Source organism: Oculina patagonica, chromosome 4, assembly GCF_052425735.1.
Source record: "Oculina patagonica isolate OP01 chromosome 4, crgOcupat, whole genome shotgun sequence".
Lineage (NCBI taxonomy): Eukaryota > Metazoa > Cnidaria > Anthozoa > Scleractinia > Oculinidae > Oculina > Oculina patagonica.
The window spans coordinates 57,528,246-57,556,007 of NC_135761.1; the positions used below are offsets into that span (position 1 = coordinate 57,528,246).

At 38.0% G+C, this 27,762-nt stretch overlaps 3 protein-coding genes across 3 annotated transcripts in view; 1 reads left to right on the forward strand and 2 right to left on the reverse strand.

Moving 5' to 3' along the window:
* The window catches only part of LOC144648012 (uncharacterized), a 23,861-nt gene extending 1,275 nt beyond the window's left edge, over window positions 1-22,586 (forward strand). The window contains exons 2-23 of the mRNA XM_078507668.1: window positions 143-325; window positions 1,337-1,566; window positions 2,322-2,557; window positions 3,196-3,414; window positions 4,511-4,769; window positions 6,455-6,566; window positions 7,619-7,824; window positions 9,595-9,833; window positions 11,308-11,413; window positions 12,269-12,430; window positions 13,402-13,533; window positions 14,564-14,695; window positions 15,536-15,748; window positions 16,370-16,595; window positions 16,813-16,862; window positions 18,020-18,170; window positions 18,773-18,941; window positions 19,534-19,799; window positions 20,297-20,457; window positions 21,163-21,322; window positions 21,825-21,957; window positions 22,571-22,586. Coding sequence (XP_078363794.1) covers window positions 143-325; window positions 1,337-1,566; window positions 2,322-2,557; window positions 3,196-3,414; window positions 4,511-4,769; window positions 6,455-6,566; window positions 7,619-7,824; window positions 9,595-9,833; window positions 11,308-11,413; window positions 12,269-12,430; window positions 13,402-13,533; window positions 14,564-14,695; window positions 15,536-15,748; window positions 16,370-16,595; window positions 16,813-16,862; window positions 18,020-18,170; window positions 18,773-18,941; window positions 19,534-19,799; window positions 20,297-20,457; window positions 21,163-21,322; window positions 21,825-21,957; window positions 22,571-22,586 — 3,761 coding nt within the window. The remainder of the gene's footprint in view (window positions 1-142; window positions 326-1,336; window positions 1,567-2,321; window positions 2,558-3,195; window positions 3,415-4,510; window positions 4,770-6,454; window positions 6,567-7,618; window positions 7,825-9,594; window positions 9,834-11,307; window positions 11,414-12,268; window positions 12,431-13,401; window positions 13,534-14,563; window positions 14,696-15,535; window positions 15,749-16,369; window positions 16,596-16,812; window positions 16,863-18,019; window positions 18,171-18,772; window positions 18,942-19,533; window positions 19,800-20,296; window positions 20,458-21,162; window positions 21,323-21,824; window positions 21,958-22,570) is intronic.
* LOC144650845 (uncharacterized) overlaps window positions 1-27,762 on the reverse strand; it is a 76,799-nt gene that overhangs the window by 4,251 nt on the left and 44,786 nt on the right. The window lies entirely within an intron of this gene.
* Window positions 26,464-27,750, reverse strand: LOC144650854 (uncharacterized). The gene has a single exon (XM_078510618.1). It carries the CDS (start codon window positions 27,641-27,643, stop codon window positions 26,783-26,785), a length of 861 nt encoding a protein of 286 aa, XP_078366744.1. The 5' UTR covers window positions 27,644-27,750; the 3' UTR covers window positions 26,464-26,782.

Here is a 27,762-nt window from a genome sequence, read left to right on the forward strand (position 1 = left end):
TCGCTATTCGCTAATATACGACCTGCGAGGTTTTCATTAGGAACCCAAGTAATCCGCATGAAAAACTATCATTTCTAGAAAAAAAATCATTTTATTTCCGTTGAATGTGAATATATTTTAATGCTATCGAATTTGTAAACAGGTGCTGTCAACGGAGGGTGGTCAGCGTATTCATCTTGGAGCACATGCACAGAGCCCAAATATTGCCTGCAGGGTACCACGAAACGAACCCGAACCTGCACCAATCCTCCCCCGGTAAATGGCGGTGACGACTGTGCAGGCCTTGCAGTGGAAGAGAAAATTTGTCCCACGGATGGATGCACTAGTAAGAAATTATTAAAAAAATCCAGACATTCCAGATAAGAACTTCCTATGTTACTTTTTTAAAACTGTAATGGCTGCCGTAAGTTTTTATGGATATGGCCAGAATTAAGCCAGGATCCCCCCCTCCCCCCCCCCCCCCAAAAAAAAAAAAAAAAAAAAAAAATGAAAATTTAACGAAATTCCGCTTGAATGGAAGTGATTTTTACCGTACTTGCTCTCGTGGACAAAATAAATTTCATAAGCTTCTTTGCTTTATCTACCCCGATCACCTGCAAAGAAATACCCCTGGCTGACTGAATGTCCTGGGCCTTTAATTATGAAGAAATTTTGTAATTTCATCTTAAATTGAATTCATTATTGTATCCAGATTGTTGCATTCTACGAACTGTTTACTCCCAGATAGTGACGAGGGACGAGTCGAAACGCCGAGTGAAATTACTTTTAATATTTCTTGATTTTATGCTATGATCCTTAATAAGTGTTAACAATAGAGTACAGACTGTAGAGCTAGAAGATCCAGTGCTGGACTGTATTAAAACGTAAACCTAAGTAATAACATGAGGGTCTCAATGGGGTGGTGGCTTTTACGGTTAACGGTTAAAATTTTATTTTTCTTTTTACGGCCAACGGTTAATTTTTTTTCCATTACTAGGTTAACAAAAGTTAAAAAATTAATTTCCATTATTAAAAAAACATATTTTAGGTCTTAGGACCATTCTGGGACGATGGAGTGATCTAGTCTGTTTTTAATAATTTATAATTCCTGACCGATATAATTTTAAAATGTTTACGTCTAACGGTTAAATTTTTGGCCGTTTTACGGATGACAGTTTACCCCATTGAGACCCTCTAACATAAGTGTCATTCTCGAGCCTACATCAGTCTCTTTAAACTACCACGGGTTTGTGCAAGTGACTCCGTATTTGCAATCGATCTCTAGCATACTTATTCAGTGTTTATTGTTTTTCACTGAAAACCAATGATTTTAAATTTGTATTATCGATATTTTTAGCTTACCAGCCGAACAAGCCCGACAAAACGGCAGCCGAGCCCAATTCCTGGATTGCTCTCGAGTGTGGTGCAGCCGAAAAGTTTTCAGCTACTGGATCATACAAAAACGACATTCCCTTTGCTGTGTATGCAGAGTTCGGTTTTATGAGAACTGAGTTAGAAAGTGGATGGTTTGCTGTAGAAATGGTGCCTGATGATAAAGACGATTATGGACAAAAACAGCTTAAGAAGGTTTGTGGGTTACCTAACGATTTCTACACAGCGACAGCAACAGCGACAGTACGCTAACTGTGATTGGCTAAAAATTTGATAGAAAAATTAGTAACAACCGAGAGTTAGTCCTCTCTAAAGCTTTAAAGTTAACTTTTACTGAAATAATTTAGAAGTGTTAATGTACAGGCTATCAGATCAGCAATTTTCTGACTTTGCTAAGACGTTTTCAAAGCGGAAAGGATATAGTTGGCAACATTAGCTAAATACTAGAAGTATAGTCATCGACAATTCTGAAATGTTCCACTAAGGCTTTCACAGTTGGCCTATAATAAAAAAAATACTTAAAGGGACTATGTCACGGATTTTAACTGATTTTTGAACCGCCAAAATTTAAATTTCTGTCAAAGGAAACCTAAAAATAATTATCCATTTTTATTAAAAATTGCTATTTTAGAGCACTGAAACTGTTAACGAGCATCTTTGGCTGCCGATGGCTCGGATGGAAACGGCGGATTGCAATATTGAAAACGTTGGACAAATGTTTTCAAATTGTTTCCGCGCGTCTTTGAAATATCGATATTTACAGCCGTAGCTTGATTTCTATCCGTTTAAGGTTATATCATTCTTTAGATGTTCAAAGATAAGGTTTATTAAAGGTTAAGTTGCCTACCACTAATTATAGAACAGTTTAGACCAAAAATCTGCGAAATCCTATTGACATAGTCCCTTTAAGATGTCAAGGGGATTTTAACGTTTTTTCTGTTGGCATTTAGGTATGCTTTGAGATAATCGATCCATTGACCATCAGTAAAATCAGAAACAATAACAAGGCAGGATATTACGACGATATCGATGCTCTACCGGAATGGACTAAGCCCGCGGTAACTGAGAATGTTCCCGCGTTTACCATTTGGATTGACGAGTCACAAGCTCTCAGAAAGTACGAGTTCCAATGCGCAAGCTCTGATGAGTATGTACCGCTGACCGGATATGTGATGAAGGACGTCAGGTAAGAGAAGGATTTTATTAACTGAACCTGATATTGTCTCAGTGTAGGATGCGCAGAAGTTACAAAGAGTAACACTGGGACAAAAATTGAAGAATAGATATCAAAGCAGCAACGACTGAACGGAACTAACAAACGACTAAACGAACAGACGAAAGAACGAACAAACCGGAAAACAAGCAAACAAGCGAAAGAACGAACAAACACACAAACACACGATCACACGGACAAACGAACGAACGAACAAACGAACAAACGAACGAACGAACAAACAAACTAGAAAAAAGCAAACGAACAAAACAACGAACGAACGAACTAACGACAAAAGAACAAACGAACAAACGAACGAACGAACAAACAAACGAGAAAAGAACAAACGAATGAACGAACAAACGAGAAAAGAACAAAAGAACAAACAAACGAACGAACAAACGAGAAAAGAACAAACGAACGAACAGACGAGAAAAGAACAAATGAACAAACGAACGAACGAATGAACGAATGCTATTGCTTTTTTTTATTTCTCGAAACCAAAGAAACACAAACAAACAAGTAGAAAAACAAACAAACAAAAGAAAAGCAAAAACAAACGAAGAAGAAGGTATTTTTGTTTAGTGGTTAATAAACCGTTTTCATTGTAGGTTCTCATACTACACTGAAGGAAATACCCAGACGTTTAAAGCCAAAGGAGATTACAGTATAGCAACAGGAACTGTGTTCAAGACAGAAGTTTATAAGGATGTCTTCAGTGGAGGAGTGTACGCCAGAGGCAGTGCTCCATCTGCTACGTTCGCAGATATGATGGCCTCGTTTGGTTTGGATCCTGCCACCTTACCTGATTTCTTAGTGGATGCACTGAGGTAAGTTGTTAAATTTTAACAGTCTCGTGCTTCCCTTGTGATAGTTTTAACACTGTGTGGAAGTATTGAGGCAGTTGAGCGATCAGAGTCTTGTCCTAGGGATAGGAGGAGGTTTTAGTTTGAAGCGACAACAAATATTGGTACTTCCTTATAGACCCATTCCAAAAATGGCGGCTACTATCTTCAGCTGCCTTCTGCGGGAACACTTGAAAATGAACGAAATAATGTGCTTTTGTAAAACGTTTTGGTGTTGTTAGTTCAAAGGCAACAAAGTTGTGACTCATTTAAACTTAACAAAAATTGTATGGAAAATGCCACCCCTGATTTTTAGCCTCTTGTTCATGTTTGTTTTGTGATTAACTTTGACTTGTTTTTTTTTTAAGGGAAAGTTATTTATGAAAATAGAGGAGTTACCAGGCCGAAACATATTAAGAACTTTGAAAACGTTCTCCGTTTAAAATATTTTATAAAGACGAGCTTTCGGTTACCAGTCTGTAGCCTTTGACGAACACTTAAATAAAAAGCGAAAATTACAAATATAAACAATAAATGTGCAAAAAATTAAAGAACAGTAAAAAACGTGCAGTAAAAACATGTGTGAAAGCTAAAAGTGAATTAAATATGATAAATAGTTATAAAAGAATGGAACATTGCCTAGGCAACGGTTTCGAGTTTTTGTCGGCATTGACAGTTTTTGCAGTATGCCAGAATCTTTTTTTGTAAAAAGAAATGTTGTTGGTAACTCATATGCGAATGAGAGGCGCGGTAGCCTAATGGTTAGCTCGCTTTAATCCGGAGCGAGTTGTCCGGGCTCGATTCTTGGTCAGGGTAACTGTGTTGTGTTCTTGGGCAAGATACTTCACCCTCACAGTGCCTCTCTCCACCCAGGTGTATAGATGGGTACCGGCGAATTTATTGCTGGGGGTAACCCTGCGATGGACTAGCATCCCCTCCAAGGGGATAGAAATACTCCTAGTCGCTTCATGCTACGGAAACCGGGATAAGCTCCGGTCTGATGAGCCACTTGGCTCGAGGCAGAGTAATCCTCATATGCGAATGTTGAAAGAGTTTACTGATTTACTGATTTCTCTTGTAGAGGAGCTGGTATCTGGGATTTCACCATGCAGCCTGTGGAGATAGTTAGGAAGCTGGTAAAGAATGGCGTCTTCAGATTCACAGCTTCAATTGATGCACTCGGTGTTCCTGTTCACGTTGAGATTTTGACAGGAATCAGATTTGCTCGACCAACATTCGCTGTCGGGTTTGCCTTTGATCGTGAATCATATGGTGCACTAGCGAAAAAACTGTCTGGAGTTGGAGTCGATTTCCTGGATAAACTTGGACTAGAGTTTGAGGTAAAACAAAGTTGTTTTTAATAAATATCTAAGAGCGGTTTTCACTTTGTATGTCGATAAGCCAAAACCAAAGGAATTGTTCTGACCAGTCACAGATCTAGAGGAAGCAAACAATCCTGTGACAAATCATAACACGAAGCGTGTAGCGGACATGAAGCGCAGGAAAACGTACGCGAGCGAGCCACGATTGGTAGTATTTTCTGATTTCATTTCTGATTGGTAAAGAAAGTGGCCCGAGTTCATTTCAAGGCAATCATTAAACAGTAAAGCAAAATCAGTGCTATTCAAGATTACCTTCGACAGTTTATGAGAACATTATAGGCGAAATGTTACTGGACGTTTAAAAGGAATAAAATAGAAAAAAAAAAAAACAAGTAATAGATACCAGAAAGTAGATCACCTTCACATCACACACGAAGGGCACTTTGGATTGATTTCAGTCTGTCCTTCTCTAACCAACTAAAATTCTAATTTTTAAATCTTAATAAAGTATCCTTTAGCCTTATTATTTAAATACAAATAAATGAAAAATATAGCATTCACTAAATTTAATCCTTTTTCCCCTTAAACAAGGTTATGTAACGATTTTGTCATTCTACGTATTTTTGAAAATCTTAGTTATTAAGTGTTTTCTCCAAAATTGCAAAAAGTTCAAGCTGCGTTTCTTTAAATTATAAAAAGTAAACTTTTGCTCCAAATTATTGAAAGAAGGTTGATTTCGTAAAGGAATCACAATATGTACCCCCCGGGGTACTTCCTACATAGTTTACTTTTTGGGGAGGCCCCGCCCGAAAGGGTTACTTTTTTCAGGACGGAGGTGTATAAAAGGGTAGGGATCAGTCTCCGAATTGGTGTTAAAAGAAGAAAGGAGGAAGGAATTTCATGTAGGTATCTAAGGGGGCCTCTCAAAATATCTTGAGCAGAGGCACCTTATGGCTTACTCAAGTGAATAGTTTACAAAAGGGAAACAAACATTTTTTTACTTGATCCATCGATTTAAATTAATTATACAGTATGGAGTAAGGAGAGGGGGGTGGTATTAGTTTTGTTCTTGTTTTTCATTCTATTTTTAATGGGTGGGATAAATTTTTTATATTTTTAATAGCATATACTTAAGTGTATTTTAATTTTAGTCCTATGTTTTATACATGAGCCTCTGGCTCGGACATCGAGGGAGACCTCGTCCCACGTATGGACAATAAAATTGTATTGTATTGTATTGTATTGTATTGTATTGTATTGTATTGTATTGTATTGTATTGTATTGTATTGTATTGTATTGTATTGTATTGTAGGTATATGAAATGTGTGCCATTTCCATGGGAGGTCCATGAAGGTTTTTTTTATTGAATGCAATTACATACACTTACACTTACTGTTACATACACTTCCTTACTTACAGTTCCATACATTTACTTTACTTACACGTAAAGTCCTTGAAGTGTTACCTTTTCTGTCAAAAACAGAGTATAAAAGGGCGAGTATTTGGACCTCGGGGGTAGCTCTTTTGCGTGACCCCACCCCCATCTCAGGGATGTACCACTAGATCTGTAACATTTCAATTCGGACGAATCCTTGACAAAGTTGAAAACATGATCGTTTTCAGGTTTTTCAATGTTTAAAGTCCAAACTAGATCCGAAAATCTTATATCAATAACATTTTTTATTTTAAAATTGTCTCGTAGATCGGAGTATCCTTCCACCCTCCTGCACCCTTTCAGCAACTTTACGTCGATGCAGAAACCAAGTTTTCTAAAGAACCGCTTCATAGCTTTGTATTCACCAGCGTTCCACAGGGTATGTAGAACTATCCAAACTGTGCCATGCAAGAAGTATTCAAGTTCTCCCTGCGAGGAAAACTTGCATCAGACTGGCCCCTGCCTTAATGAATCACATTAGTAAACGAGGGCGAGTAAACTTATTGTTTCGCCTGTGGAGCTTTTACAAAATAATCCAGTGTCGCTGAGAGAAAAACTTGAATCAGAATGGCCTTTTCTATCAACAAATATTTATATCGTCAACCGGTATGAAAGCATCACCGCATGTTTTGACCATTCAAATATTAGCGTGACGAATCCAGGGAGTCATTGAAAAAAGTCTTTAAATTAACCAAGGAGGGGTCCAGATCCTCGGGCATCAGCCCTAGATCCGACACTGCCATTGAGCTAATTGCAATTCGGTAGTCAACTTACGCCCTTTACGTTTTTGACTGTTTACTCTCTGTCAGTGAATCCAAACAACAAAAAATAAATTTTCTTTCTCACTTTGATTGGCTAAACCTTTCGTTTTGTGACCAGGATTAGTTTCAGAAATTAAAACTCATTACCAATTTTGGTAGGATATTTTTGCTTAACTGCAATCTAATAGGCCAGAGCTGGCAGAGTTCTGACATAAGTCCATGACTAATCCTTTTGAAGATTACTCTCTTTCTTTTCCTCCTTTTAGTTATAGTCGACCTCTATAAAAGCAATTAACTGGCTGAGTCCTCCGTTTTCTCTCACTTGAATATTAAATTACTCTCTTTGAAACTATCGCAATTAAGTGCGACCATATTTGGACTAGGAGAGTGACCTTATTTTTGATTAGGTTACAGAAATGGCGCAGTGCCGAGAGCGCTCGCCTCCCACCAATGTGGCCCGGGTTTGAATCCTGGACCCTTCTCCTCTCTCTTCGGTGCACGTACAGCTTCCAACAAACTCCTGAGTGCTTTTCTTCCGTGTTACGTTGGTTAACAAATAACATTTTACTTTGAACCTCCTTACAATAGTTCAAACCAAAACATGCCACACGCTCGCATATATCTCTGGTCTCTGCAAAATGTGTCAGTGTTTAATTGCCACTATTTTCAGGAATCTTCGCCGCAGCCCAGATTGTTCTACCGAAAGACTGCCAAGGCAACAAATTCTGTGAAATCATGAAGATGATTGTGGGGCCAACAATCAAGTGGTATATCACTGGTCATTTTGAATGGAAGAAAATCCGAGTCGCTACAGGTTTCGCCAATGTTCGTATCTTTGATGGTCTCTACTTTCACAAGCTCGAGTTGTATGTCGAGGTAAGTCGTTAGAGCTTTGCTTTGTTTGTAAGTATCACAGCCAGGAATAGCAATGCATTGAAATTGCTTTGTGTGATTTTTGTTGTTTTATTTCTAACGTGCCTAGTTCTTTCTTTACCTGGCCCTAATTTCGTTCTAGTCTTGATTTCCAAGAGCCATGCAAAAGCATCTTTTTTGCACACAACCTCTCGCCTGAAAGGGCTTTTATTTTGTCTTTTCATTAATTCCCTTCACTAGTGAAATTCATCTTAAAAGTGCTCTTTCGTTCTTCGAATTTAATTTAAGACACTCTGTACTCTTTTCTTCTGCTTAGGGGCCGACCATTTAACTCTTGAGGGGGGGGGGGGGGGGGTGGATGATTTCGAAAAAAAATTTCCTGCAAGCGCTTGTCGGAAGAAAAAAATTGCATGCAGCACAAATGAAGTAGAAAAAAATTTCTTGCACTGCTGCAAGCAAGAAAAAAAAATGTTGCAAAGCTATTTCATCATTCCAGAAAGACTTAACAAAATCCCAGCAAAACTGCAACCATTCTTTGCTTGCTCCCTTTGGAGTTGGTTCCTTATAGGTTACTTTTTGGTAATTTCAGCTTGTCCACAGTCTTTGACAATTTTATATGTGATGGCAGTGTACTTGGGAGTTCTGTTCTCTTGGAGTCAATTTCGATGTATGATTTTCTTCCAATCTAATTCCTGAAATTTTAACTAGCCATTTTGGCTAGTGAAAGCCCAGAACCTACAAGCCAAAACTGCATTTCTACTAGCCTGTTGCTAGTTGGCTAGCATTAGTCTCCAGTCCTGTTTAATACTCAATTTAGAAGTGGACTGTAAAAAGGCTGAGCAAAAATTACTAAAGCTTTATTTCAAATGAGACCATGACCAACTAACTTCAATTCTCCTTTCACATTTGTTTTTGAGATTTCAGTCCACTTTTAAATTGTAACTAGTGAATAGCAGCATTAACCATGTTTAGAAGTGGACTGAAAAAAAGGCTGATCAAAAATTATAAGTGCTATTTTTCAAATAAGACCATGACCAACTAACTTCAATTCTGCTTTCACACTTGTTTTTGAGATTTCAGTGCACTTTTAAATTTAAACTTATGATTCTAGCGGTAATCACCATTCTATAAGCATTTTTTAACTGCTTTTTCCTTTTTTTAAAAAAAAGAAACTAAAAATTTTCAAATCTACCTGTGGAGCACCACTAATATTATGATAAATTATTAAATGTGTAGAGAATGACTTTCCGAAAACATGTAGCTATACAAGAATGATTTTGTATAGCTTACAACATTTTAAGGCTTTGCAGCTCGATATTGAACTATTACAACAATCACCACAATGTAAATGTAAATACCGGGTAAATTCTGTAAATGTAAACACATGACACTTTTTGAGAAAAAAAAATCCTGCAGAGAAACGAGGAGGGGAAAAAAATATCCTGCAGGGCATTTAGAAGGAAAAAAAAATATCCTGCCCATCAGGTTGCTGGGAAAAAAATATCTTGCTGACCTGAAATCATCCACCCCCCCCCTAAAGAGTTAAATGGTCGGCCCCTTAGCTACTTTTTGGCCACTTAAAATAGTTTGCAAAACAATGACCGAAATTATAATCGAACGCAATAGATTCGAAATCAAACCATGGTTTGAGTTCAATCATATCAAACTCACAAAACTCGCAAAAAAGATAATTACAGTTAAAAAGTACCATGAGTTTCAAAATCTCATTGTTCAGAAAGTTTTTGTTAACTGTTCGTTTTACTACCTGTCCAGGCTGACTGGAATGATACAAACACACACATCAAGATTGGATTCCGTGCGGACATCAAAGTCCCGGTGAACGGTGACATCTATCGTGACGGCATCAGAGCTCCTGGCAGCGAACTGTTCCTGTTCGGTGTGTTGGAATACGATTTTACGGAGCAGGTAGTCGGTGGAAAACTGGGCATGCGTGGAATCTGGCGAAAGGCGTTCTTCATTCCATTCCTCGGCATCGGAAACATTTTCCTCGGGTAAGAATGAACAAAGCTAAGCATGTTAGTTGTTTATAGCCCAGCATTTAAAGAGAAACTTCACCGTCGCTTTCTGAATTACAGTGAAATCCCGATTTCTCGAGCCTTCCGATACCGGCGTAACCCGCTCGCTTGGGCGCTCATTGGTAGAGATCTACTCATCTTGTCCCCAGAGCCGCTTGTCTTTCTTCACCTTTCTTAGAAGGCTGGGAACCTGGGGTACGAGGAACAATTGGCTTTGGGAGGGGGGGGGGGGGGGTTTAAACAAATCTAGCCTACCAAGACAAACTTTTAAACTCTTGTTTTTCTCGTATAACAAAGGGATTTTAAACGTTTCATTTGATTGGTTTCTTCTGTTCATATCCGGCCAATCAAACCATGTGTATCCAGAGCGACTTGTTTCTCGTGCCCCAGCTAGAGTCAGCTGGATATGAGGGACAAGTGGCTCTGGGCTAGGGCTTTCTACAAGTTGCTCGGCAACTTTTTGGCAACTTTTTCCCCTTCGAGCAACTTTTTTCTTCTCGAGCAACTTGATGCATTTTGAGTAATTTCCAGACCGAAGATCTCCGAAATAAAATCATCCGAGTGTTGTTCAAAGGCCATACGAACGTTTCCGAAGATTTCCGAAGTTTGCGGAAGATTTTCGGCTCATTATCCATTAAAACATCACAAAACTCGTTAGAAAACATGACGTCATCGATACCTTCGCATTTTTTTTCAATTAACGTTAAAGAAATCCCTGTTATTTAACAAATTTTTCTCTAATATGTTATTGTGATACTTCTTTTGCTGTAAAATTGCATAAAACTGCTTAGAAATCTTACCCTCAAAAGGAAATTAGCATATATTTAGAGAAATTCTCTTGATTAGAAGCAGCGTTTTGGATTTTTTGGAGCAACTTTCGAGCAATTTTTACTATCAGAAGCAATTTTTTTGTTTTTTTGGAGCATCTTTTGAGCAACTTTTTGAGAAATTACGGGCAACTTTTGGGGAAAACTCGAGCAACTTGTGGAAAGCCCTACTCTGGGGACGAGAATGAAATCTATTTTCTTAAATGAATAGTCCTTGAATATGACGTTACGTGTAACAAAACGCAAGGGGAAAAATGGAATACTGAAATGCTAACTGGAAAAACTGGAGCAAATATTTTTACAAGAGGGAAAACTACGATCGATCTTGCGATTTGTCACACACGAGCGCGAATCTGCACTGAGTTTTTAATCTAACTCGCTATACATTTTCGGTGTTGTATATAAGCAAAACAACCAAAATTTGTTCATGGACTATACTCTCAAAGGCCATAGAAATGGCGCCTCAATTATCCGAAATGTTTAAGTAAAGCTACACGCCTAACGGCTCGTGACTTCACTTGATTCTGAAAACAATTGTGGCTTCCTTTCCGCGGTACATTTAAGTGTACTTCTAAGATTGTTTTTTAACAATGTGTTTCACCAATTTTCTTTGTAAATCGCAGGTTAACGTACAAAGTTGGAGCGCCTATACCCATCACAGGTGTGCAGTTTGGAATGAAAGTCGAGTTTGGTTACGACTGTCTAATACCAGCAGACTTTAATAACGATGTAAGTATTACATTTTTATCAGTTGAACAGAATTTAAACAAGGGCATGTAAAAAGATTCGTGTTCACATTAAAAATTTCTAGGTTGTTTGTCTAAGCTAAAAATTCGTAATATTGGAGGATTTCTGTTTTTATATGACAGTATAGGTTAGTTTAGAGACGAAAGTAAGAAATAAATATTTTTATCATTCGATGCATTTTTCACTCCCTTTTCATTGGCCGAGAGCACATGTACACCACGTCATCTGCAAACAACTGCTTACAAATAATGATTTGCTCGTGCGCATTAGCGTCTGACAGCTGCATGCGTAGTTGAGTCCACTTCCGAGAAAAAATGGCAAGTCGTTTTCCAGAGGTGTAGAAGAGCGGTTTAATTTGTCTACTACGCCTGAAGAAACGGCGAAAAAAACAAACAAACAAAAAGGCAACGGAAATTCAGCTCGTATCATCGATAGCGAAGTTTAGTCCGCACTAATTCAAAAAGAGCCGTGCGGTTGCCATGCAGTTCCGGAAGGAATACTTGTGCAAAACAAATTTATGCTTCAGTACTAGTGATCGAATGATAAAACGACTATTGAACGGTTTTTGCAATATATCGTTTTTTGTCAGTGTCTCGCAGATACTTTATTTGCCTCAGCGACAAATCACTATATTTTGCTCAACCTTTTCCAATAATAGGCTTCTTTCGATAAATTTAAAATTCAGCTTGGTAGCGAGGCCTAGAGGACACAAACAAAAGAAAGGAATGAACATGCCTATTGTTAATTATTGGAAATGCTACAGCGTTAATGGTTTTTATGCCCATAGCATGACAAAAAGTCATTGGTTGTTGTTGTTGTTTTTGCTGTTGTTGTTAGGGCCATTGTTTTGGTGGCAGTGGGTACTTCGGTGTTGGATCACCTCAGTTCTTCTACGCGGACATGACAGCGCTGACTCTCGGGAAAATCATTCGACTTCTGGGATTCACTTTCCCACTGCCTCCCCCAATAGCAGAGACGGGCTTCCCAGAAGGCGCCGCGGTAAGTGTTGTGACACGTATTAAAGCAAAAGCCTCGAGCGCTTTCCATTTCTTTAAGAAACCGGTGATAATTTCCTGTCAAAGGGAGCAGTAAATGTTTTCAATAAATACAATAATGCGAGACAAGTGTGTACCAGTTGAACACGTTCCAGTGGAAAGGACTGTTCCATTTCATTTCCCACCGGAACAGTCGCGTATTTCAGCAAGAAGCGTGGTAAAAGTGTGGAAAAGCAATATGGTACAGTGATATTACGAGCATTTCGTTAAAATTTAAAAAGAGGAATACCTCTTCACGGTTTTCCATTTTCCCCCCAAAAGTTCTACAGCAGAAGAAAAGAGGGTCCAGTATTGAGGCAACTTCGATTCTAGAAAGAAAGTTGAGAAAGATGTTAATTCAGTTAGCACGAGTACGGGATATAGGAGAAAAATATCGGTTCCCTATTACTGGCGAACCCATGATCTTCTGCAACACCGGTCGGGTAGTCTTACCGTTGAGCCACAGGGAGACCAGTGGCGAACTGGGCCATTTACCACGTTGCGAAAGTTACATCATATAAGTCTAAAGGGGAAATTGCCTTCGCACTAAATCCGAATATAATAAAGCTTCTACTACAATAATTGTCCTTCAAAAGGTGTACGTAGAAGATATTAAACGGTACCAAGAAGATATGAATTTAATGTTCGAGTGACAAAAACGATATCTCACTCGTCAGATATAGTTTTTGCCACAAGAAACCAAGTTCACTCAACAAAATAGACAAGGCTGGAATCGTGACGTCAATGATTGATATGCAACTCGCAAGAGAAACATATGGACGATACACCACTCGGGTCCTGGATGGAGTAGGGGGGGGGGGGGATGGCGTATGGAATCTACGAGTGGTTTAGTTCTCAGTTAAACACTCTTCTCCATATAATAATGTTTTTTTTTATCAGAGCAGCAAATCAGAGTGATATTTCATTTTATTGTAGGGCTCATACGCTGAAGACAACTTTGATTTACGTATCGCCGGCGGTCCTTACATCTACAAGGGCTTCATGATCAAAGGAACGGTCAACATTCTGGGATGGGAGATTTACGCGCATGTCCAGTTATCAGATGAGGTTAGAAATACTATTAATATAAATTCGCAGATAAATCCTCTTTCTACATGTTTCTTATTGTTAACCGCACAGGGTCCTTTTACAAAGCACTAAATCATTTCTTTTTTTTTTTAAATTTTTAATCTCACGTAGAAATCTATGCGTGTACACTGTCACCAGGCCTATCCAGTTTGTTAACAGTAAATGGCAAAATAATAGTAGATCGAACAACGCCTCTGAAAAGTTGATAAAATTTGCTCAAAATAATAAAAAAATGGCTGCCAAAACATAAAAAGTGGGTCTAAAAACTTAGTGTTTTTAATTGCAGACATTGACATGATGTTTGGTTTATTGCATTAATGCACATTTCGCATTTTGAATCATTGTTATCAGGTTGTCACCCGTTGTCACCGTGCACGCGACCTATTTATGAACTTAACACAAACAAAACGTTTTTCCAAGCGCATATGAAGAACAAACTGGTCACTCGTTATTTTTAGCTGTGATGATATTATTATTGGCATTAATTCCATATTTGAAAATTGGAATCAATTTCCACAGTGCACAAGCAACCCAAAAGCCAAGAGGACTAATACTCATTCTGTGCAATGACTAATGTACCGTATTTGCTCGATTAACGCCCCCAGCGTTTATTTCAAACTTAGCCTGGTGGACCTGGCGTTTATTTGACTCCTGCAGTTTGTTTGAGCCCGATGTTCATCAAGCAAGAGGTTTATTCATTATTTTTGACAAACATGTATCTGGCTAATATACCTTCAGCTTATTATACTCTAATCATTTTCTCAAACATACCTGAAATAAATACCTGAGGGGCCTATTTTCAACTGCACCATAGGACCCGGAGTTTATTCGGTACCCGGCGTTTAATCGAGAAAATACGGTAAGCCTAAATGGGAAAATATCAAACATAACTTGATAACTAGAGTTTGAACCTAATATCTTCGATTGCGGATTGTGAATCTGATAACACATAACTTGTTAGCTGCAGCAGCTGTTGTTGGTCTCAAAATGTGAGGGCACTTTTTTACAGAAAATCTTCATAGACTTGAAACCAGATCCAGTGAAGATTTTGGACATTGCAACAATCGTGCGTAGCCCTACAGAACAAGATTTAGGACCCTGGTTCTATATTGATGCAAGACAGACCCCGATCTTCATTGAGGCAAGTTATACCTGCTAACGTTCAGCATAACTGAATAAAAACAATGACAGGTCGAAAAGTCTTATTTTCAAATGATTAGTGATTGGTATGCAACGACGAAGAGAGACTTTCTCTTTCTTTAATTGGCAGGCAAAGTGACTGGTGAAGGTTTACTTTGCACATTCGACATTTCATAATTTGTTGTTTTATACAACCCAATCCAGACAAGAAGATTGAATCTAAACAGAAAGCATTCTTCCTATAAAAGTAAAGAAATAGGATATTCCGAGGATTATGTATTGGTTCAGAGGGGAGGGGTTACCCGCTTGAGATTTATATAAAAAACTTTTTTTTGTGAGAACGTCGTGGCTGAGAAAAGGGCAAAATCTTAGAACATCCTAAGAACGTACGCAACGCTGAAATGTGGCTAAAAACGGCTATTTTTCTTTCCCTGTGAACGACAAAGACGTGTACCAAATGAATGAATTTTTATTTAAATTCAACCTGTAACTTACATTGTCATCACTCATGGTGACGTGACGTGTACATATCGCTTAGGAATGAATTTATTGCAATACCTTTTTGTTTTTAAAATTTAATAAACGAGAACTTTTTAGAAGATTTTAGGCTCAAATCTTGGAAAAAATTAAGAACGTTCAGCCTCGACCGAAAATTAGACGTTCTTATAAAAAAATAGTTTATTCCAAATGGGTTTTTTTGTTGTTGTCCAAGACAATTAACCGTCATTAGTTTAATTGACATACGTATTGATTTTATAAGTTAATATTTAATAAAAAAGCTTAACATGAGTCTTGGACCTGATTGTTAATACCATGTCTAATGTGCTCTTTCTCCACGCAGGCTTATATTGAGGGGTATGTAAATCTGCTAGGAATTTCATCTTACGTTCGATTGAACCTGACCATGACTCGAATAGAGTTCCTGCTGCAAGGGAATTTCCTGAACCTCATCAAGGCTGAATTGTTTTTGTCAGCAAGTTACAGCGCTAGTTTCACCTTTATAGGCGCCGAGTTTTACGTCAGAGTTACAGTGGACTTGGATGGAATAAACGCCGTAAGGATAATATAACTTTCACTAAACTCATTAATTATTCATAAAGGCACTTAGGCAACGGAAAGAAAGGGTCTAGAAACGGATACAAAATTTCTTTCCGGAAAATAACAGGGGTGCTCGTGGGAAAATTTAAAAAACACTGGCAATGTTAGAACTGATAAAGACGACTATTTGGGATACCTTCTCTCAAAGCTGTTTTGAATAATTCAGAAATAAAAGCTATTTGCGTAACAAATACAGATACCGTTGGTGTATTTTTTCAGAACGGCAACCTTAAACGCAACTCTAGCGGCGGTCATTTAGGTTTTTGGAAACCCAAGCGGTACTAATCTACAAAGTAACAAATGCTTTTATTTTCGACTATTGCGAATGAACCGCTACAGAAGTGGCAAGAACGTTTTAAAAGTTTTAAAACGGCCGTTCCTGTTGTATTCAGTAACAGATTCATATAAAAATTAAATGAAGTCTCTCAAGTAGAAGTTTACTGGAGAAAATTAAAATCAAAAAGGCTGGATGGGTCCGATTGAGGAAGTTTGAGTAGGATAAATTGGAGACGTTCGTTAGCTATCCTCTTGTGACGCCACTAATTACGTTAACCTCCTTTTATTCACTCTTATCCAGGCTCTAGATGCCGCGGCCAAGGCTGTCAAAGGTGCTTTTGACGAGGCACAAAAGCAGCTCGCTGATGCGAGAGAGGACGTCGTCAGGGAAAAGGAAAACTGCAAGAGGAAGATGACACTCAAATGTGATAACTGTAAAAAGCTCAAGTGCGCTCAAGCTGAACGGAATTGTAAAGGCTTCTTGGATAAAGCTGGCAAATGGATTGGGGGCGTGGTGGATGCTGCCGGTAAGCCAAGCTATAGCAGCATTTAAAAAGGAGCATTAAAAATCAACCAAATACAAATAAAATATAATTCGATACGTTTGTGCTAAGTTATGAAAGTGAATAATGTGAAGAAATTAGAACTACGTTTAGTTTAGTTCTGTTCGTTAAGTAAAGTTCAAAATATTTTTTTGGAAAAGTATTGTTTACATAAAACATTTTTGCTATTGAATATTTTTAGGAAAATGGATCACAGGGACTATTAAAAAGATTGGCAAGGCTTTGGCTCCGGTAAGCAAACTAATAATGTGGTTTTCATGAAGTAACAAAAAGCATATTTACCGTAAATGATCTAATAAACGCCCGGGGCGTCTATTAAATTTTTGGGATCCTAGGGGCGGCGTTAAATAGATATGAGGCGTTTATTAGAGAGAGGCGTTTATTTCAATTCAACAGTAGCAACGTCAACACAACTAATAGAATGGGTAGTTTTCTACTGGAGTAAGATACATAACAGAGTTTGTGAGTAGGAGACTAATCTAATCTGCGCTAATGCAAAGCCTTGAGATGCCGTTCATAGTTCGATATCGACGTTTTTAATCGTCATCGGGGTTAACCATGTTGGCGTTGTTGGCCTCTTCGATGTCCGAGTCAAGCAAAAAACTAACTTTATTGCGTGAAATTACTCTATGGAGCATTTCCTTGGTTTTTGAGATGATTCCTGGAGGGGGGCGTCTATTAGACTTGGGGCGTTTATTAGAGAGGGGCGTCTAATACAAACTTAACACCTCAGAGGGGGCGTTTATTAGATAAAAGGCGTTTATTTAAGAGAGGGCGTTTATTAGATCATTTACGGTAAACCAAGTTGTCTGATTTCTTGCTGAAATCAAACAGGGTCTTGATAGCACAAGTGTTGCAAATATTTTTAAAAACACAACAACTCTTTTCAGTTTTCGGAACATGTTTCGATGTTTCAAACATCATCATCAGCCATAATGAATATATATGGTTTACAGAATGATCGTTATTATATATGTAACAGCCTATACAATGAGCCTTTATAAATTCAAATTAACGTAAAATGCAAACTTATTTAAACTAACCAATAAAAATATAGAAAAGAACAGTAGTGAAAAACCACTAAGTGTTACGCTAAATTGACATGCTCAACTTGTTTGTTAAGTTCTGGATTTAAACGTTCACTATTGTTCTTTTAAAAAAAAATAGAAACAACTGAACAGAGACGACGCGTACGTCAGTTTTATTTGGGGGTGTGGGTGGGGATAAAAAGGAGGAAACGAGAGAACTCATAAAAGTGAGCAGGGATGCCATCGAAAATCTTGAAAAACAATCATTTAAGATCCCAGAACGCATTGTTTTCGAGCTATAGTAACGACATGATGGAGAAAACAGTCATAATATTAATTGGAAATTCTGGTCGTTAACAGGTTGGCAAAGCTATCAGGAAGTTTTTCAAGGGCTGGAGAAAGAGAAGAGAATTACAGAACATGCGCAACGAGAACTTTGCCCTTCACATACGTAAGCGTCGATTTATCAGCAAAATTATATGCGAAGGCCTTGTAGGAGGAGGCTGCAACGGTAAGTATAAGTAAACATAAACAATGGCATCAAAACGTCTGCCGTCCTTTATTTAGCTTTTACGCACACCAAACTGTGTTATTAACTTCAGTTTAAAAGCTGTTTAGTTGACTCTTGATTTCAGGAGGTCGAAATTCTCGTTACCATATCAAGACAAACAGGGGATACCAAATGTTCAGAACTCAGATAATGACACATTTATGTAAACCGGACCTTTAATAAGGACGGAATAGTCGTGTTAGGCCTGCAAAAATTATGCATGTACAACGATGCGATATGTTATGACAAAGCCTCGTTTCACAATCCTGTTTTCAAAACTGAAAAAAAAAATGAATATTTTAAGAACATTTCAGGCTCAAATGATCAAAAATTAAAAAAAACCCTATATTTTTGTTAAAATTAATTTAAGTAATTAAAATAATTTATAAAATTCAGCCTATCGAATACCTCTTCGTGGCTTTTTTTGACTTTATACCAAGCTTTCAAATTCCCGAGAATTATCAACACCTGATTTATTCTTGCAGTGCTTTGATTTGTTTAGGCTTATTAGTACGTTTCACCGTAGTACATAATCACGACACTGTTTCTTTCTTTGTTAACAGCGGTTGCCAGCCTTTGCGAGGGATCGTGCAAGTTCGTTGAACATATCGGGAAGGGTCTTTGTAACGTGCTGGACGTTGCTGTTGGTTTCCTGAAGTTAACTGAGATGGCCACCAACTGGGTCAGCAAGGCTATAAACTTTGTCCTGACTCAGCTGTTTAGAATTTACAGGTAGGTAAGGCAAAGTCTGTCTCCGAGCCATTAGGCCCATACAGCCGGAGCTTATCCCGGTTTCCGTAGGAGTATTGCTACTCCCCCCTGGATGGGATGCTAGTCCATCGCAGGGTTACCCCCCTACAGTAAATTTACCGGTACCCATTTATACACCTGGGTGGAGAGAGGCACTGTGAGAGTAAAGTGTCTTGCCCAAGAACACAACGCAGCGCCCCGGCCAGGCCTCGAACTCGGGCCGTTCGACTCGGAGTCGAGCGCGCTAACCATTAGGCCACCGCGCCTCCCTTATTAGAATTTACAGGTAAATGAATGATTCTACTTTTCTTTGGTTTATAGAAAGGAGCATGATTTTTAGTTCATGAGTCGAGCTTCTGTCGCGGAGAATGAAATTGAAATTAGGTTACGGACAGAAAGAGGCCATTTATTATTATTTTATCTTCTGAAATATTGCCGATGTTTTAAAAATGTCTAAACTGAGCTTGGCTCGGTTGAAGCACCACGTTTGACTTGTCTCTCAGTTGGATATCTCTATTATTGTCTGCATGTAAAGTGAATTCTAATGTTTTAACGTTTTTTTCTTTCATTACAGTATTAAATTCGAGTTTGGACTGACAGCGTACACGAATGGCGCAAACAACAACCTCATATTCAACGCAGCTGTGGACCTCGTCATATTTGGAAAACGTCTTTATCTTGCCGTCAATTTCAACTTGAAGGATCCGGTTGGAAGTGTAAGGACTGGGGCCGATACTGCAACTGAATGGTACAAAGACAAAATGAACAACCAGGGCGCTACAGATACTGAGAAGGATTACTATGACAATCCAAACCCGTTTGCTGACTTTGAGATGTCAGGTACAGTACTTAATACAACAATCATGTATATTTTTGCAGTAATATGTTTGGTAACCAGGCCTATGGTCTCTGCTGCCTTTGACATAAATTTTCAAATCCTCGGTATATTCGAATATAGCGTTCTTTACAGTGCTGCAAGCCGAATCATTGCCCTTAGCTAACGTTTTTAATATTTTTGACAACATCCTTTGGACCAAGTTAAAAACTTGCGTCTACTTGCAAATCCGTTTGGCCAAGACTTGCGATCACTTTGGTAAGCAGCAAATCTGCAGCAAGTCAGAACACTTTTTCACCGTTTGGCCACACAATGCAAGTCTTGTTGTTTACTTTGAATATTAAATTGCAGCGCGTGTTAAGCGTTGAAATAGTTTTTTTAACAAACTCGACAACTTATGAACAAACTTTGTTCACCTATCAAAAGTTCCGTCAACTTGCAACTTCATGCGACTACTTAGTGCAGGGGGTAACTGTTATCATTGTTAATGTTTTTGTTGTAGAAATATTTTTGATAGAGAATCAGCAATCGGCCACAGATACCAGGCGTGGACCCTGTTTGTTTGTGGACTCCAAGACAGACGGTGCTCTTATTAAAGTAACGGGCTGTAATGATACTGATGAGAGACAGAACTGGGCTTATACACTGAAAGGACAAGTCATGGTAGGTCTGGGGTTCCTAACTAGCAGTCTGCACGAAGGAGAAACGGAGTAAATTTGCGTGAAAGTGGGTTCAAGATTATGATATACAGAGATCTCATATGTGCAACTAGTAGTGGGAGTTGACTTCCTGCGAGTGTTTTTAAACCTCTTTAAGCAATTTCTCACCTAAAATGTTACCAACTAGGATTTTCTGAGAATGGGTATTTCCATCCAAACTAAATACTACAAGGAACGCACAAGCGTAGAAAACATCAAGGCTGCAAACAAACGCTTCTCCATTCTAAAGCTGGTTACCACAATGGTTACGCCACTGCTTTGCCCGTTTTTTCATGATCTTACACAATTCTCGGATAGGCTAGCCTGCGTAGCTGGCGGTATTGTTGGGTTTCGCACTTCGCCGCTTGCTTGTGCGCGCGAAACCCTAACAATACCGCCAGCTACGCAGGCTGGGGATTGGCTGCAGTCCAGTCAGTTATGTTCTTAGCGGCAAAAAATATCTGAGAGTAAACTCGTTGGGACTGAATCATGTGTTGGTAAAAAAGAATAATTTGTGTTGCTGTTCATTACATCCTATTTCGTATTCCGAGTGCAGTCGATGCCTCTAGTTAGAAGATGTCAGAAAGGCAGAAAGTTTTATAAAGCCGGAGTTACTCTGAACTTACTCTATCCATATTTTTGGCTAACTAATCGTTGTTTTAATTCTTAGAACTCGTGGTCTGAGTTGTGTATCGATACAAACGGGGCCTCCAAGGACTCGAAGTTGATACAAACCAAGTGTGACCCGATGCAAGATGATCAAAATTTCCAGTGTGACCTGGCGGTTAGATCCATCAAAAGAAGAAGAGCTGATCAGTGTTGGACAGTGGGTGAGTTGAAAATAAGAAACTGTAGCATAGCATAAGCTAAAGTGTGATTACTTTGTGACGTACGTCAGGGCACCTTGGAGCCTTGGCTATCCTCATAGGGCTATCCTTGATATGCAGGCTCTTTTGTTTGGCAACCCATGTGATGCAACTTGCAGTTTTTGCCAGTACCGCGGCTGTGAAATGCAAACGTTCGTCTGCTAATGCATTCAGAAAGATACAAAAGCATACATTTTAAACATTTTTGTCATTGTCTCTTGAAACATTTAGTTTTCTTCCAAAGGCCTTGCCGTTAAGCTTTTAACTCCTCTTTTAATTCAAGGCAATGGAAACCGGAATTGGCGTGTGGTTTTGCTTTTGACCGCTTCCCGCATGTGGTTTTTTTTGTTACAGTTTTTACCTGTCAGTAGCCATCAACCTTTACAACGAAATATCTCCATGGTTAAGAGCCTTTTCATATAAAGAACTACATAGCCGGTAATAACACACAATCTTTTCTCCTCAGGTACGACGAGCCTAAACGGCCCTGGCTCTTTGGTTCATCTCGGTTCATTGAAGTGTATTCATCCCCAGGGGGGAGGAAACAGTGTATCAGAAGGCACCAAGTTGCTCATTCACAGCGGGTGTAGCGAGGACAGGTAAGGCAAACGATCTGAGCCAGGGTAAGACCAACCTGAACAACCTGTTACATGGTACAATAAGACCTTTGAATAACTCTGTGATGACCTTGCAAATTGCAATCATTAAAAAGTAGAACCAAATAGCGCACGTGGAAAAAAATGAGTTATGTCAACTTTTATGGTGATTTAAGAATTGTAAAAGTTTAGAAAATTAAGTCGTATGCATGTGAAAAAGTTGCGGGATAGTAATTTTTGCCATTTAGCATTCAATTTGTTTCGAATTTTCCAACAGCTATAAAATCTAGCACTTAAACATCATTAATCTAAAGCTGTCTTAAATTGGAAGTCTAGCAAATATTGTCGTGCTTTTTCAATTTCTGGCATCCATTTTGTTCTACGATTATTTTCGTTGATTTATATGGCTTAATTGGTTAAAAGTATGTGTGCTGGGAACCTTTGATTATCGAAGTCAACTACGCACTGAGTTGTGATGGCAAACATTTAGTAGTACGGACGTGCTCATTTATTAAAGCGCCTTGTCTTAAAAACAAAATCGCCTAAGAAAAGCTATTTTACATGTAGGATAGTAGTTCGGAGAACTTTGACACTGATCATTTTGGTTAACTTGAAGGGTAGACGACGAGTAAAAGTTGCATTTGTAATATTTTTTTTTTCTTTTTTTATTGCTATTAAACACATAATACAATTACATTCATTTGTTATTACAGAACATTATACATTACAATTATCGGTATCACACTAGTTACACTAAATTACAATAAACCACAATTACAATAAATTAGATGCACTATTAAGTTTAGAAAAAAAAGCGAAAAAACAAAATAAAAGGAGAAGAATCAGGAGAAGGAGCATCTTAAACAATTAGGTATTTAATAAATAAGGTATAATACTTTAATCTATCTTTTCTATTTTATACTTGATGTGTAATTTATTAACATAATCGGAGAGAGTAATTGGTCTGTTATGCAGTTTGTTGGTATAAATGTAATAACGCATATACAGCAAGGTATAATTAAGTTTTCTTATCAAAGTTTTGTTTTCAAGTGAAGAGGCGGGAGATAAACCGAATAACGTTTCTTTAACAGATGGATGGTGACTGGAGTTGTTCACGCTATTAAACCATTGAATAACTCTCCTTTGAAAAGCTTTTGAAAATTGGCAGTGAATGAACGTATGCTCAATAGAGTCTTCATTTCCACAATATAAACAATCCTCGTCATCTTTAATACCAAAACGGTGTAGCTCCTTCTTAGTGACTATAATTCTATGTAAGAACTTGTAGTGGAATTCTTTCAATTTATTTTCTTTACAAATTCGTTTTGTCAACTTAAAAAAGTGCCCCCAATCAGTGGAGTTTAAATTCAAGTTTTTGCTCCATTTTGTTGGGCCGGTAGGAAAAGAATGGTGTACCTTATTATTTAGTAGCCAGTAGAAATCTTTTGCCTTTGCTTTCTCTAAGTCAATTTCGATGTTTTCCTCTAGTTGGAACTTGGATTGATCTCCCAAATAACTTTCTTTTGGAAGTTTTCCAAAATTACGTGCCCTTGTTAGGAGCGTTTTTGGAATGGCATTTCTAACTTGATAAAATTTTAAAAAATTGGTTTTACAGTCATATTTCCTTTGGAACTGTTGAAAAGAAATTAACTGTCCGTTTTCATTTAAAAGGTCCTGAATAGATATGATTCCTTTGGAAAACCATTCTTGAAGAAAGAATGGCTTTTCTCCTATAAGGATAGCTTTGTTGTTAAAAAGAATTGTTTCCTGTCCTTGATGGTAGTTGTACTTAGACTTTAGTTCCGAAAAAAAAGATAAAATGTCTTTGTAAAAGATTGGCAATTTAAGATCGAAGTATTTTGCATCGTAATTACACCTAAGGAGGAAATTTAAACCTCCAAGCTTTGTAAAAAAATAATTTGGTACTGATTTCCAATTGCGTCTTTCAGGGTTAAGTAGTCTTGAGATCCAAGCTAGTCTTAACCCCTTTATCATAAGGTCAATATCCGTCATACGGATTCCACCTCGATCATAATCCTGATAAATGCTTTCTCTTTTAATTTTGTCCTTTTTTTGGTTCCATAAGAAACTGAAAAGCTTACTTTTGATGGTAGATTGGACTTCGGTTGGAGTGTTTAAATTGGAAGCTGCATAGACTATTTGGGATAGCCCAAGAGATTTAATAATCAAAGCCTTTCCAAATAAGGTCAAGTTTCTTGCTTTCCATAAATCCAGTTTTGTTTGTAGTTTTTTGACTTTTAAATCGAAATTAAAATGTTTGTTCTTATTATCCTCATATGAGAAATATAGCCCTAGAATTTTGACAGGTTTGTTTACCCACTGTAATTGTAACGGTGTAGTTTTGTTCTTTGACCACTTTCCCAACCATATCGCCTTAGTCTTTTTTACATTTAATTTTAAGCCTGAAATGACTCCAAAGTTATTGACTATGTTAAGAGAATTTTCTACTGAAATAATATCTGCACAAAATAAGTTAGTATCATCTGCAAATTGACTAATTTTAACTTCATTTCCAAATAAATTAATCCCATTGATTTCCGTTGTCTGGCGAAGCTTGTTAGATAATATTTCTGCGCTCAATATGAAAAGATATGGGGAAAGCGAGCAGCCTTGCCTAACCCCTCTTGTTGGTTTAATCCAATTGGTGGTAAAGCCATTATTCAATACCGTACTTTCGATATTTGTATAAAAAATTCTAATCCATCTTTTGACATTATCGCCAAAGTTGAAGAGATCTAATACCTTCATTATGAATTGCCATTCCAAGGTGTCAAAGGCTTTCTTAAAGTCCAGTGATACCAGAATGCCCCCTTTCTTTTCCGCCATGGTGCATTCCATTACATCATTTATCAGGCGTATATTTTCTCCAATATAACGACCTTTCATGAATCCGGTTTGATCGGAGTGAACTAATTTTGGAAGTACTGATTCTATTCTTTTGGCTAACGCTTTAGATGCAATCTTATAATCAATGTTGAGTAAGGTTATAGGTCTCCAATTCTGAATGTCTAGTAGGTCAGAGTCTTCTTTAGGTATCAAAGTAATTACACCTCTTCGCTGTGAAATGGAGAGTTCTCCATCTTCAAAGGCTTGATTAAGGCTTTGGATCAGATCAAGTCCTATTAAGTCAAAGAAATGTTTATAGAACTCAGCGGTGAATCCGTCTTCACCTGGAGATTTATTATCTTCAAAAGATTCTAGTATCCTTTTACACTCCTCCAAGGTAAAACTCCCTTCCATTTGTTCCTGTTCTTCGTTACTAAGTTCTGGGATTTCAATTCCCCGAATAAATTCATCAAAAGCTTCTTGGGTCACAGTTGTTTTAGAGCTGTAAAGGTCCTCATAGAATTTCTCTATTTGTTGTAAGATTTTAACCTCTTCTTTTATTGTTACGCTATCGCTAGTTTGAAGTTCGGTTATTGTCTTCCTATTATAGTTTCGCTTTTCTAGATTAAAGAAATATTTAGTCGGCCGCTCTCCTTTCTCTACCCACCTGCATTTCGATCGGAAAATTGCAGCGCGCCCTTTTTCTTCGTATATTGATTGAAACTCTGTTTTAAGGTTGTCGTACTCATTTAGCGTATTCTCTATATCTGATAAATTATCGCTGTTACATATTTCATGGTCTAGCTCTTCCAGTCGCTTGGAGATTTGTACTTCCCGTTTTAAGGCAGCTCTCGCTTTTCTTTTAGCAAAAGAGATGGTGTTGTCACGAATTTCCATTTTAATTAATTCCCATACTAGTCTTTTGTCTTTCAAAGATGCATACTTCTCACGTAATCGAGGGATAAGATCGCGGATTTTAAATATATAACTGTCTTCTTTCAGTAAGGTGTTATTGAACTTTCAGAATCCTGGTCCCCTTGGAGAATTGTTTGATAATGACAAACAAAGAAAAACTGTTTTATGATCTGGTGCTATTGAATTAGTAATTCCGATGCTTTTAACATGTTTTGTCAAGTTCTTTGCAATTAAAATAAAATCCAATCTAGATTTGACGTTTAAAGCTTTGGATACATATGAATATATATTCAAATTGGGGTGATGAACTCTTTGTATATCTATTAGATCAAAAATTTCCATTGTCATAAGAAGAAGCTGACTGAAATGTGATGGTTTCCATGGTGTTCCGCCTTTTTTGTCTTTTTTTGATAGCGTGCAATTCCAGTCACCTCCAACAACAAGGTTTGTCAATTCCGATTTGTCGATGATACAATTATTAAGCTCTTGTATAAATTCTAGTTGTTCGGATGGATTATTTGGTGCGTAAATATTACAGAATGACATTTTTAAACCATTGATATTGACTGTAATGAGAGTAATTCTTCCTGTTTTGTCACTAAATGAGCAGTCTACCCTATAATTAGTCGATGGATCTATTAATATGCAAGTGCCTTTGCTATGTCGGGACCCATGGGAAAAATACATTTTGCCTCCCCATTCGTTTTTCCAAGTTGTTTCGTCATTAAGTTCAGAATACGTTTCTTGGAGAAAATAAATACTTGCTTTCTGATCTTTTAAATATGTAAAGATGCTCCTTCTTTTAGTTTGATCGCGTATTCCCCTTACGTTTAGTGAAATTACTTTACACCTTGAATTGTTTTGCATTTGAATGTAATTGTAGAAAAAGAAATCACGCAAAAATAAAACCAAAAACAAACACTTATGAATACAAAAAGTAAACTAACGAAAAAATAAACGGAGATAAAGCTTTCGCTTCGCCTTCTCAGTCCTCTTAGAGACTTCCCTCATGTTTAGACTATGTATATAATAAATGTAATTCAACCTGCCAGCAACGCTTATCTACTTAAAGTTCATCTAAATCATCTTCTGTATTAATTCGTAACGGCCTACCCTCAGGTGAAGTCTTGACAAAGATTTTCCCGTCTACAGTCCACACTCCTTTCAAAATTCCATCTTGCTTCATGTCGTTCGCCATTCGCACCAGGTTTCGGCGATGCGCCGTCAAATTTTCATTGATGAAGATTCGGTTCGAGGATGGTCTTGCCGTTGCCGGAGCACTTGGGAACAGCTGCGAACCGCTGATATTCTTTAGTTTAACTCGTTGCTTGTAGAGTGCTCTCTTCACCTTATGGCTTATAAATCTCACTATGATAGGATTCGACTTTTTCCGTTTAATCCTGTGACAGATGTCGATATTTTCTCGCTTCACGTCGACGTTCAAGACCTGTGCGACTTTCAAAACCGCTTCCTCGTCGTCACAAATATTTTCTGGAATACCTTCAATCTCTAGAGAGTTTTTCCTTGTGTACTGTTCTAACGCGTCCATATTTTCATAAAGATCGTCATTTTCGACTTCAAGTTCTTTGACTCGATTCTTGGTCGCTTGCAATTCGGTTTTGAGCTGTGCGTTGTACTTGAGTGTTGCGTTCAATGATTCCTTAGCAGTTTTTAGTTCCGATTCCTGTTGCTTGAAAGAGGTTTTTAATTCTGCAACTTCCCTAGAAAGGTTGTTCATTGACTTCTGGATATCTTTTAGTAATGCGTGGATGTCCGCTAGGTCTGGTTGGACGTCCTCGCGCTCCTCTGAGTCTTCAGGCTCGAAATCGGCGGACGCCATGTTAACACGTTTTGGTTCTGCAGTTTCGTCGTCCGTGGATCCTCTTTCACCACGTTTGTTCTTACGGCCTGACTTTACAGGAGGCATATTTTTTGAACAATTTTCATGCTGTAGATAGGTTTTTTCGTCTGAAATTGAGTAATTCGAGGGAAGAGGTCTCCCTTCACAGAAAAACGTGGCCGTCTTCGACCAGTCCGCGCATGCTC